Below are 12,502 nucleotides of genomic sequence, written 5' to 3'. Positions count from 1 at the left end.
GCTTCCTAAAGATTACTTGTTCTACATTTTTCGAGGATGTTTCTCCCTGTATGCACATCTGAAATCTGCTTTGTCAACTGCTCCTGCTTTCGATAAACTAAAGATGGTGTAACTAGAAGAGATCAAATGCCGTGTTTCATTTTAGATGACATGCTGATGGAATATTTTTAATATTCAAGTAGGATTTGTAAATGGATATCACATAGATTTGAGAAGGTTTGTCAGATTGCTCAGGTTGTTATATTTTGAACATTTGAAGAGGGTGATGGATGAAGTTGCAATTGAGTTATCGTTCATAGAGCATAATTTGATGAATCATTTCTTTGTGACTAGTCTTTTTATTACTTAATGGGACTTATATTTGATGTAGATAACATTAGAAGTTTTCTACAACACCCAAAAGTAGGGTGGCAATTGCAACCAACCCATCGGATACCCGACCCACCTAACCTGAATGGTGTGCGTTTTATCCGATCCATTTAAAACCCTGCGGTGGAATGGGTTCTAGATAAATACCTAAAGCGGGTTCTGTTTGGGTTGTGGGTAATGGTATGCCCCGTTCCGAACCCGACCCGATATAGCCTTAATCTAAATCCCACCCCCAAAGTTACAATTATTTTAGAATGTTTGCATGATGGTTTCTTACCTGACCCGACCTGATCTGATCCGTCTTATCACCGAATCCGACCCGCACCATCTACTTTACCTGACCTAATCTGAGACGGTACAATGCGCGTATGAGTACGAGGTTTCTAATTGTGGGGTAGGTACAGGTATTGGCCAACCCAACCCATACCCGACCTGTTGCCATCCCTACCAAACAGGAGGGGTCAAGAGAAAGCTCACCAAAGTATTTAGATAGTTTGAAGTTGAAAGTTGCTCCATCAGCCCTCGCTTAGAACAAGCATTTTGGTGGCTCAAGAATGTGTGAATCTAACCTATGGCAGAGGAGTTATAAGTTTTTACTAGAGAAATACTAAATTGCCTTAAAACTTGATTTGATACTAATGCGTATTTGAGTAGTAACGTGGTTTGATTCCTTTTTTTGGGGGGGATGTGCATGTGTTGTTGGGGAAAGGGGAGGAGGGCTTTGGGGTGTTTGTACTTTCTGAGTTAGAGCTTATAGGGCTTATGGATGTCGATTAGGTGTAGCATTTGTCATTTTGGGGATTCCAAAGGCTGTATATCTTGATTATAATTGGTTTCTTTCTTTATGTTAAGATTTGCTTATTTTCTCTAAATATAGAATCTATTATCAATTGTGTTAGAGTTAAAAATTAATACTTGATATTGATAGTTTGAGGTAGTAAAGCTTCAAATCTTTTGAGTGGAGTTCCAACATTATCTCTCTCTCTTCTCTCTTCGTCTTCTTCCTTTCTTCTCTAACATCTCTCTCTTGCATTATTTGGTTTCTGGGATCAATTTGTAATGCATCATTTGTGTCAAAAGTGTCGGGCCCTTCATGTTATTTTAGCACCAGAGCATTAATTCTTGGAATAGTGAATATCTGATCTTTTATTTCTGAGGCCTCATACTTGCCAAATCTTTAGCAATTTGTCCATGAGTTAAATCCCAAATCTTTGGAGCCTTTATTCTTACTGCTTTTTAAGGAACACTATCTTCGCTAGCTCCTCTATTATCTCAGCCTCTATTTTCTATTCAATCATTGGAAAGCAAAAATCTCAATCCTCTTCTCCAAAATGTGGGAGCTGGAGTACAAGCTGTAATCTCACAATCTTAATGACAGACTTCTCACCTCTAAATTTCTAGTTCTATTAACTTCAGTTTAGGCTTCCTTCCCAAAAGTGTGCATCCCATAACTCATTCAAATTGCCCTCCATATGAGCAATCATATGAGCAATTGAAATAAGATCTTCTAAGGTCTGATGGTATGCTCAGCATGAGACGACCATTTAGTACTACCTCTCTCATTTGAAGCATTTTTCCTGGAATCTTTAACTATTTCAGGTGCAGAGCTCTCCGTGAGGCCATTTAATGTTTCCATACCCACCACCTAGACTAGATTACGTTGAACTAAGCAAAAGCTGAACTGGTTTGCCTTATGAAGTTCCAGGGTTATCTGAAAGAGCGATGTCCATCATCTTCAAGAATCCAACTAGCTTCATCTTAGGCAGGGTGGACAAATTTTTTCCAGATATTTAATTCACAAGAAAACGTACAGCAAGTAACAAGGCTTATATTAGAAATTCTATGAGGAGATTGCTGGAAGTTAGAATAAGTGAGACTATAGGTATTGAAAGAAAACTTTTTGTGACATATGTAGCACGTATACTTGGGTATAGATAAAGGCAGCAACTACTGATAGACAATCAATATGATAATATCTATGAAGATATAATTCAAGTTATTCATAGGATTTCTTATCCAGATGGTAAAATGGGAAATACAGTTGGTTCAAAATTGCATTGTCAAAACTTAGCAAGAATATATCAAAAAAATGTTTCTTTATTGTCACGTTCTTTTCAGTACACCAGGGACCACTTCAGAATTATGCAAAATTTACTTTACTACAATCATTTGTTTTCTATTTAATGCCCAAATTATATGCTGATACAGGATTATCACGCACAACATCTGAGGGATATTTGGCAAGATCTTTCATGCTTTGGAGAAGTTACAGAGGTGAGATTAAACTTTCCTTTTCCTATGCTAAGATTCTCTTCTTTCTTGGTTGATGTTAGCAAAGATAAGAAAGTACTCAATTGGACAGAAAGATGAAAGATCATGTATAAATTATATAAGCAGAGTACTGGTGAATGGCATCAAATTGAATAATAAAGCAATTTATGGCTGCATTGACAATTTCACAAGGAATTCATCAGCAAACCTGTATATTTACTTCCTCACTGCAATGCTGCAGTTAAAATTGTTTCAAGCAAAACATCTAAAGAGTCCTTGGGATTGGCGTATCTTTGGTTTGCTCGTGAGCAAGATGCACGACGGGCTGTAAAAGAGATGGATGGAAAGGTAATTTTTCTTTTTCTAGGATCTGTTTCTGAAATATTTCGGGACCAATTAATGCTTGTCATCTTTTAACTGTAAATTATTCTTTCCTTTTAGTTTGTTGATGGCAGATTTATTGCTGTTATGATGGCGAAGCCTGAATCCCTTCCAAGCAAGTGAGGGCCATACCTTACCAATTCTAACTCAAGTATTCTACATTTGTTCTAACTTCAGTTTAAACACATCATAGGCTTCCTTTTATATAACAAAATAGAAAGATTAAGTGGTTGCGGAATGTTTGACTATGTAATATAAGATTAGCTGTCTCAGTTTCCGATATACAGCTTATCATATTTGAAACAGATGGTGGTTATATGTACAAAAAATTTTTCTTGAATTCTGTAAGCGTGCTTACTTTCAAGCTTAACTGAAACATGTGCTTATTAATAGGCTTGAAAGGATTTAACACATACCTTTTTCTTGTGGTCCATGTGAATGCTGCTGTTGTTTGTGATGTGGTTATAAGTGTTACTGGAAGCAATGATTTAAAATCATGTGTCATGCTCATGTTGATAAGGCATTGACACAGTAAAAACGCACACGCCCGGCTATACGAGCCAAAAAAAAAAGGTGTGTGAAAATTTCCACAAGCAGAACATCAAGATTGATTTCTCGATCTTTTTCCAACGAGACGGTTTCAATATTTCATGATAGTGTACACAAATTTAACGGATAAACTAAACAGTATATCTTAACTAATAGAAAATTTAGCATCAATTAAATTATTTCTTAATATTTGGTTGTGCACGCTCCTAAAACCCTACGTGTGTACAACAACTCCAGAACCTTAACTGCAAAATGACTAGCCTAAAAAGTACTATTTGGGTTTCTTGGTCCTATAGAAGTATTCAAAGATCTATCTAACGAACAACCGATGTTGGACTAAACACACGTCCACAATGGGTTTTTCACCATACTCTATCCCATTTAAGTTCTGACATCTTCATCAGGCTAAAGGTTCAAATTTATTCAAATTTATCATAAGTACCACGATCGACTCGTGATCGACCCCTAATGTATCTGTGCTGCAGTATCTCATAATCCCACATAGGTTATGAGTCGGATTCCGCTTTAAATATAATTAGTAATAATCCAGAATTTTACTCAAAATGGCTAGTCGGAAGGTATTATTTGGGTTCCTTGATATTATATAAGTATCTAAAATTTATCTAGCGAATAACCGATGTAGGACTAAACACATATCTGCACAGGTCTTTAGTGATATGGCCCGCACATTCCATTTGGAAATCCTCCTACCATCTAGGCTGATATTTGTGATTGCCGTTGTTTAATACGTATATTATATGTTTTCCGGGTAATTACTATAGAAATGTTGCATAACTCATTAACCCATGATCAATGCGTATAAGCTCGAACTAAATTATTTAAACTATAGGGGAGCATATGAATATAAGTTGGACTACATAGTTATCCTTACAGTTGTGGTGGTGGTGTAAATACGAATGTGCATCCGATTCCACATGCACAGTAGCCTTTATTGGCGAATATTTTTGTCCCATCCCTGCATAAGGAGACCACCTTGAAGGCACAAATCTTGATGCATGTCACTGACTGAAAACTTGTCAACTCCACTAGTAGATATTCATTAGTAATACGTATTTATATATATTGATACCAGTAATTAGCATGTTTGATGCACGTTTCCTGATAGACGACGAAGATGAGGCAACACCGGAGTCCTTGGGATTTGTTGGTTTTTCTTTTCAAACCTCTCCTACGATTCTTGTTACATCAATGGAAATGTGAACTTTTTTTTTGGAATTCTAAGTCTTTACAATAAGTTGGATCATTTTGAATAATTGAAAAGGAGAAAGAAGTGTTCTTCTTTGATTGCTAATTAAACCCTGACCAACTGCTGCAAAGCAGATAGAAAATAGTAGTTCATCGGTTGAAGCATGAATATCATCTTCATGTCTTAAGCACGAGGCAAGCTTCTTAGTTTCAATCTCTATTATCTCTCTTCTTTTTTGGCACAAAGAGCATGAAATACTCAAACCACTTGTAACCATCCTCTAACTCCGTAAATACCATAAGAAGAAGAAAAAAAAATCCAAGCTTGCGCGGTTCTGCCAACGAAGGATGCTTCAGGGGATCCAGGAGGATGGTAATGGCCATGGACGTGAGCATGGGCATGAGCATGAACATGGAGAGGATCGAGCAGCGTGCAAAAAAGGATTGTTACTGGTGGCTGGCTGAGGTAGATAGAGACTTGTGTATGTGAAGCTTTATTCCATTTGCCTCCATTCCTTATCAAAGCCAAGCACACTTGCATCAATAAAAGTTGGGAAGACCTGTAAACATGAATACAAGTATGGAGGAATTTCAACCAAAATGGTGATATGTAGAGGAGTTATTGCCACTCTTCTGTTAAGGGGCTTTTGTTGTTATTGAATGTTTGCTTTTTCAATCTGAATTATCTTGAGAGAGAGCCGGAATGGCATGAACATCTCTCGCTTTGGTCTTTTGTCTAAGATTTCCCAAGTAAATAGGTTAAATCACACACTTTGCATGTACATTGCTAATTCCTAGTTTGTTGCTCTGGATCGAAATTGGCTTACATGTTGCTTCTGGCTAGAAGCAATGAGAGTGGTGATCTTCAAACGTCCCTCAAAACGCATGCATGTGCATGTCTGTGCTGAATGAACTTGTGCGTGTTGCATACATGAGCCATGCACTCATTTTCTGGACCCATATTCAAGGTCACTAGTTAGATTCGGAATATATATGAGGTTAATTTATCATATATCTCTATTATTGTAACACAAACTTTTGGATTACTTAACTTTGCCATACTTCAACTCCATCTTTTTATTTCAAAAAAGTGTATTAATTTGTTATAATATTATAATATATATATTAATTTTCATTGATTTTGTGACATCCTATTTTAGGCATGGCCAGCTGGATGGAGTTGGCCGTGATCCTCGCCACAAGGGAGGCAGGGCCGCGTGACATCGCCAGAGCCCTGCCCCTCTTCTTTCCTTTTCTGGCGTGCTCTGATTTTGGAAGAATAGCATGAGGAGATCACGGAATCCGCGGTCTCCTCCCTCTATTTCTTCCCCTCCCCGTCTGCATGGGCTCACCGGGCCCTTCTTCTTCCTCCATAGAGCCCTTCTCCCTCTCCTCTCCTTCCCTTCCTTTCTCCCTTCCCTTCTTCCTTCCTCTGCTTGGGCTCATCGTGCCCTCGCTTGTGTCGCCAGATTAGTGGCCGCAACACTTCCTCAAAGCCAAGTCTCCCTCTCCTCCCTATCTCCCCCTCTTTCCGATCAACCCGGCAATGGCTGGAATCCGGCAAAGGGTCATCGGGATAGGGGGGGGGGGGGGGGAAGAGAGAGAGAGAGAGAGAGAGAGAGAAGAAGAAAATTGAGAGAGAGGTTTCATCCTAGGTGCAACCATTCTCTCTATCTGATTCGTAGATCCTAGTTTGATTTACCCAGTCGGGGTTTAAAGCTTGCTTAAGTTCATTTCGAGTTGCTTAGAAATTTTTAATTTAAATTTAGATTTTAAATAGTGAATAGTAAATAGTTTATTATTATCTTTTAATGTTTTGATAGGTGCAACGGTTTTGTCCAACTGAACCTAGTGATCTTTGGGCAAACAGTGATAAGTGGCCCTAGCATGAATATTGTTAATTTTTGAATTATTTAATTTATATGCATTACGAAAATATAAATATAATGATGTGTTTAGTTTTTCATTTTCTTACAAAAAATTTAGGTTTCATGATTCATGAATAATTCATTTTAGAATTATGCTTTACTGTGGATAATTTACACATGAATTATGTTCTCTAAAATTAAAATATAAATTATAGTGATGTGATGAGCTTTTTATTCTCTTAAAATTTAGGATCAAGCATATGATTGTAAATATTCCATATTTTTGGCCAAATAGTATCTTTATTGAATATTTTATTATAAATGATTTACGCATGACTTGTGATTATAAAAAATTGTATGAAAATGATATATATGGCACGATTATATATTTTAAACTTTTGCGATGCTATTTAGAAATTCCAACCTATTTATAAATATATGATTTACGAAAATATGCAATATTTTACGAGCTCTCAAATAGCTATGATCGCTTTTAGAAATGGAGGCTAATTGACACCCTGCAGCTAGCATCCAACAAAAACAACTCTCTGCCAATGAGTTAAAGTTGGTAGTAAATATGAATTATAAAATCTTATCGATTACGAAGACGACCCCATCACAGATTATAGTGACCGTAGCGCGAAAATTTGTGAGCACTGTTTTGATTAAAAGTATGGATAAATGGCAAACAATTGACGATTATGGATATTTTAAATTGCACCTTCAACTTTATGAACTTGCATGATTTGTGCATACACGATTGGTTTGCTACAACAGTTTATTATTATATTTATCAAATATTTTATTTTACACTATAATTTTACTCTCCAAATGATGCATTGAATCATGTAAAAATTTACTCTTGATCTAGCAAGGTGGTGCATGGTTACTTTTGAGCTACAGAGCTCATTTATCTCTTTATGTTATTTTTGTTTCAAAGAATTAAGGTTGCTAGGAGTGGAGAAGAATAAGTAAATAAATGATGAAAGAATAAAACTTGAAGCATAGTTGCAAGCTAGCAATAAGTGTAGTTATATCTAGGAAATCATATGTTAGATTTAGATGCCATGTACATGCTTCTTTTCGTTTAGCAAATGACATTGGACAATTTTTTTATCATGCTATATAAAGTGTCATTATGGGCTTCGTGTTCTTGTGGCCAATACTCTATGGTAGCATCACTATGTCTTATACCGAATTTAGGGTGTGACACTTTATGGTATCAGAGTGAGCTCGACTCATAGCTTATATGGATTAGGGGACACTTCATCATGGGTTCATGGAGGCTAACTACGAGCCGATCATAGTGGTTGCGATTAGATTTGAATGAATTTTAACTCTTAGCCTGACGAGGACATCGGGGCTTAAATGAGAAGAGTATATGAGGACCTGTGTGGACGTGCATTTAGTCCCTCATCGGTTATTCACGGGATAGATCTTGGGTACTTATACTGAATTAAGAAACCCAAAAAATACCTTCTGGCTAATCTTTTTGGGTGAGGTCTGAGGTCTTGAGTTGTTACAAATAGTATCAGAACAGACCTGACTCATAACCTTTGTGGATTAGGAAACACTGCAGCACAAATTCATTGGAGCAGACTGTGGGCCGATCATGGTGCTTATGATTAGATTTGAATTGATTTAAACCCTTAGCCTGATAAGGATGTTAGGACTTAAACGAGGGGAGTACGTGAGGACTCGTGCATTTGTGTATTTAGTCCTACATTGGTTATTTACTGGGTTGATCTTGGGTACTTTTACAGGATCAAGAAACTCAAATAATATTTTTTGGCTAGCTTATTTTGGGTGAGGTCTTGGATTGTTACAAATAGCATCAAAGCGAATTCGGCCCATAGCCTATGTGGACTGGGGGACACTACAGTATTGGTTCATGGAGACTGACTACGAGCCGATCGTAGTGGCTGTGATTAGATTTGAATGAATTTGAACCTTTGAGCTGACGAGGACGTCAGGGCTTAAATGAGAGAAGTATGTGAGGACCCATGCGGGAGTGTATTTAGTCCCACATCGGTTATTCGCTGAGTAGATCTTGGATACTTATATAGGATTAAGGAACCCAAGACGAGGTCTTGGGTTACGACAGATTTTTCACTCATGATTTGGTAACTAACTTTCTTTTGAATAAAAGATTAGTTTATTGTGGTTGTAGATTGTAACAAGTTTGACATCTTTGGACATTATATAATTCTTTTTTAGTTCACCTTCTATCATTAATTTTTTTTTCAAATAACATCAATAAATATATAAGGGTTAATTCATTATACATCTCTATTATTGTAATACAAAATTTGGGAAGTCACTTTAGCTTGTATGTGTGTGTGTGGGTATGTATCTATGTACATACGTATGTATGTATATGCATGGAAAAAGTGACTTTTTTATGGGAATAAGATCTCTACACTTTGTGGGAAAAAATCTATGAGAGACATGGAAAAGTCCAATTTCTACTCACTGAAATTGAATTTTTTTTCTTCCAAAAATGTTCTTAAGCTTTTAGATAGATTGGGGTAGGATCTTTTTCTTTATTAACGGCATAATAGGTATTTTACACAACTTCTCTAGAAAAAATGGATGCTCAACAAAACATAAACTACTCTAGAGTTCACCCCCTGCTCCGCCGCATTTGGGAGATGGCGAGGGAGAGTGTTACATTTCAGGCCATGCATGTATATCGTGAGGCCAATGGGGCGGCCGACTGGGTGGCAGCATATGTTGCGAGCCACTCAGGAGGTACCCTATGGACTGGGGAGAGAGAGATACCCGGAGCACTTCAGAATCTTTTGTTTTCCGATTCTATTGGGTGTATTCATATCCGTGATGTATGAAATGGCCATTAAAGTTAAAAAAAAAATGTAAAAACTACTTTTTCGGAGATCGGTTTGCGAGTTAAAATATTTTAGTGAGGAAAAAAATTCTTCGCACCAACGAAACAAGTAAGGATTGCAGAATTTATTCCATCTCGGTTGGCAAATTATAACCTGCCACTCTAAACCTCATCCAGTTCAAACGGTAAAACAAAGAGGAGATAAAGAAGACATAAATGCAAAGAGGATTCGTGCTTCCACCACGTATATATCTTTAAATAATATAACTCCGTGAACATTGGGGGCTTTCACGACCTTAGGAATATTATCCTCATCAAGAGAAGTAAATAATTAGGATTCCCATTCACACGACAAAAGCAAAGAAAACGGAACCCTCCAGATGGATGGGCTCGTTTCAAAAGGCTAGCAAAATCAGAACGCCATGCATGCATGCATCCAAGCTGGTGCACGAAGTCAGAAATCTTTTACAAACTATATATATAATAAGCTCGCCCATCCTTCATTCGTTCCAAGTCTCAACACATGAGATGCATGCAAGCCACAATATTGGTGCCAATGATTTTCCCATCGTAACAATTATTATTATTATTATTATTATTACTATCCATGCAGTGAATTTGATAAATCCACTTTCATTCTGAAAGTTGTACAAAGTTGTACTTCTCTTCTCTCTCTCCATTCGACTCTTTAAAATTTCATAATAAATCTAATAACTCCAGCTACAAAACTAAAATCTAGACGCACATCATCATCATCATCATTATTATTATTATTATTATTATTATTAATTATTTTGGTTCTTCATAAACATAAGGTTTGTCCATGGCAGATTAAACCTCACGGTTGGCTGCTATTCCATTAACATGACCAGTCTCAGTCTCACCCTTCACATCCTTAACCACGTTCTTGGGTCCTTCTCCATTGGCACCAGCTTCACTCCCGTTTTCATCCGCGTTCTTGCGATCGGTGGCTCCATCGTCACCAGCCACATGCTTAACCTCGCAATTCTCATCCTTGTACTTCCCTGCGGTTCCATGTTTATCGGCAACCTCACCGTTATCCTCCTTGTTATCGTCGGCGGTTCCTTCTTCACCAGCCATATGCTTAACCCCACCGGCCCCGGTCAGAAATCTTCGCACGATCTCCGTGCTGGGACTCTCCACCACCTTCTCCCATGCCTCGGCCTCCCCCTCCTGGCCTCGCTTCAGAAAGAACTCGCCGGCGTCGATGCGGTGCAGGTCCCAACCAGGGAGGGTGCAGAAGCGGTGGATCTTCTGCAGCTGAATGCAGGTCAGCTTGCATGTATTGGCCTTGATCTCATCCACCGCCGCCTCCAAAATCCTGGCCCGGGTTTCCTCGTCCGCCGATGCCTCCATGCGGAAGTAATGGTCCATCTCGGGCACCCCGATCGACCTCCGGATACCGCGGGAGTAGTCCGCATTGGCGTGGAACAAGCTTCGCGCCTCCTCCACCAGCCCCTTCTCCGCCATCCTATCCACCCGTGCCGACACGAAGGAGTGGAGGAGCGGCAGCGCCGCGTCCACCCACAGGAACAAGCACTGGTACCGGGACCGGAACTCGCCGCCCTCGCCGTCGACCAGCCCCTCAATGTACGAGTTGGAGCCGCCGGCGACGATGGGGACGCGACCGCGCCCGAGGATGGAGTCGATGGCATGCACGGCCTCGCGGCAGAAATCTGATGCGGTGAAGTCGGCATCCGGGTGGACGACACCTAGCAAGTGATGGGGGATGCCGGCGGACTCCTCCTTGGTCACCTTATTGGTGATCACGTCGAGGCCGCCGTACACTTGCATCTTGTCGGAGTTGATTATTTCGCCGTCGAATTGGGTGGCGAGGGCGATGGCCAGCTTGGATTTTCCGGAGCCGGTCGCTCCCAAGACGAACACGACCTTGTTGTCCTTTCGGCTGGGGAGGCCGCAGGGTGTCTCCATGGAGAAGGGCCTCGAAGCTGGCCGGAAGCTCGAAGGGGGTTGCGGTTGCCGGCTACCTCGGAGAGTAAAGCTGATTAAGATATAGAAGGAATACCATTAGTTAAAAAAGGAACTGATTTAGGACAAAGGATGGAAAAAAAAAGGTACTGTCGGTTGGATATTAATAATAAGATAGAGCCTTTCAATCTCTGGTGGGATATCTGGCTGTGCCTTCTGATATGCAAGGAAACAAAGTTTGTTAGCTCTGGATGTTTGTTGGGCTCAGATGCTTGGGCCATTAAATCACTCTTAATGTTGTGGTGAGAAGTAGAATTGGATAATTGGACAAACTCACTAATGGCTTTGTATTCAATTCTTGACCGTCTCTAAAATGGCCGAGTACAAAGATTTATATAGATATAATATGACACCTCAAATGCCTTCTACATAAATGCATGGATTGCTATAACCCACGAGATACAGTACAGGAGTCTAAAGGATATGGGAACTCCAAGGATCTTCATGGCTATTCACTTCAATAGATAACTCATGTCCTTGCTTGCCATAATACTTAGGCTACCGACTTGCTGACACTTTGACTATGCTACATAGGATGCTCTGCAGTGGGATGCAATGTAGGTTGGCTCAACTGAGACTACTAATAAATTTGGTTTGATATGTAACAAAATCATGGTCGGAGGTTGTATCCTTTGCGCAAATTAATCAAAGACCGTGCATTACTCATATCTCAAAGCACTTTAAACTTTATCTTTCATCCACCTAAACAGGCTTCAAAGGAATGATGGTTTCGTGCGAAGGAAGGTAATTTTTTTTTTTTGGTGCAAAAGATACAACCCTTGTCCCAAAGTCGTGGGTGTGACACAACCAAACAAGAAGTCTCATATTTAGATATTCTCTAGTTTACTAATTTTGCCTATGAATTTAGGGATTCCGATATAATGGTGAACAATGTCATGGAAATTATGTTCCTAAGGAGGCTTGCAACTCTTTTTCTCTAATAAAAAAAATAAAAAAATAGCAATAACAATAGTTGTGACAATAAAAATCTATACTTCTAAAA

General features: G+C 39.1%; 1 protein-coding gene across 1 annotated transcript; it reads right to left on the bottom strand.

The window, feature by feature from the left end:
- Window positions 1-10,292: 10,292 nt before the first annotated feature.
- LOC103718073 (adenylate isopentenyltransferase 5, chloroplastic-like) lies at window positions 10,293-11,481 on the bottom strand. The gene has a single exon (XM_008806722.2). The coding sequence runs from the start codon at window positions 11,440-11,442 to the stop codon at window positions 10,321-10,323; it is 1,122 nt and encodes a 373-aa protein (XP_008804944.2). The 5' UTR covers window positions 11,443-11,481; the 3' UTR covers window positions 10,293-10,320.
- Window positions 11,482-12,502: the final 1,021 nt, after the last annotated feature.

The sequence above is a fragment of the Phoenix dactylifera genome, unplaced genomic scaffold, assembly GCF_009389715.1.
Source record: "Phoenix dactylifera cultivar Barhee BC4 unplaced genomic scaffold, palm_55x_up_171113_PBpolish2nd_filt_p 002018F, whole genome shotgun sequence".
Classification (NCBI taxonomy): domain Eukaryota; kingdom Viridiplantae; phylum Streptophyta; class Magnoliopsida; order Arecales; family Arecaceae; genus Phoenix; species Phoenix dactylifera.
Note: the sequence above shows the minus strand (reverse complement) of the source record. Positions and strands in the feature narration are given on the sequence as shown.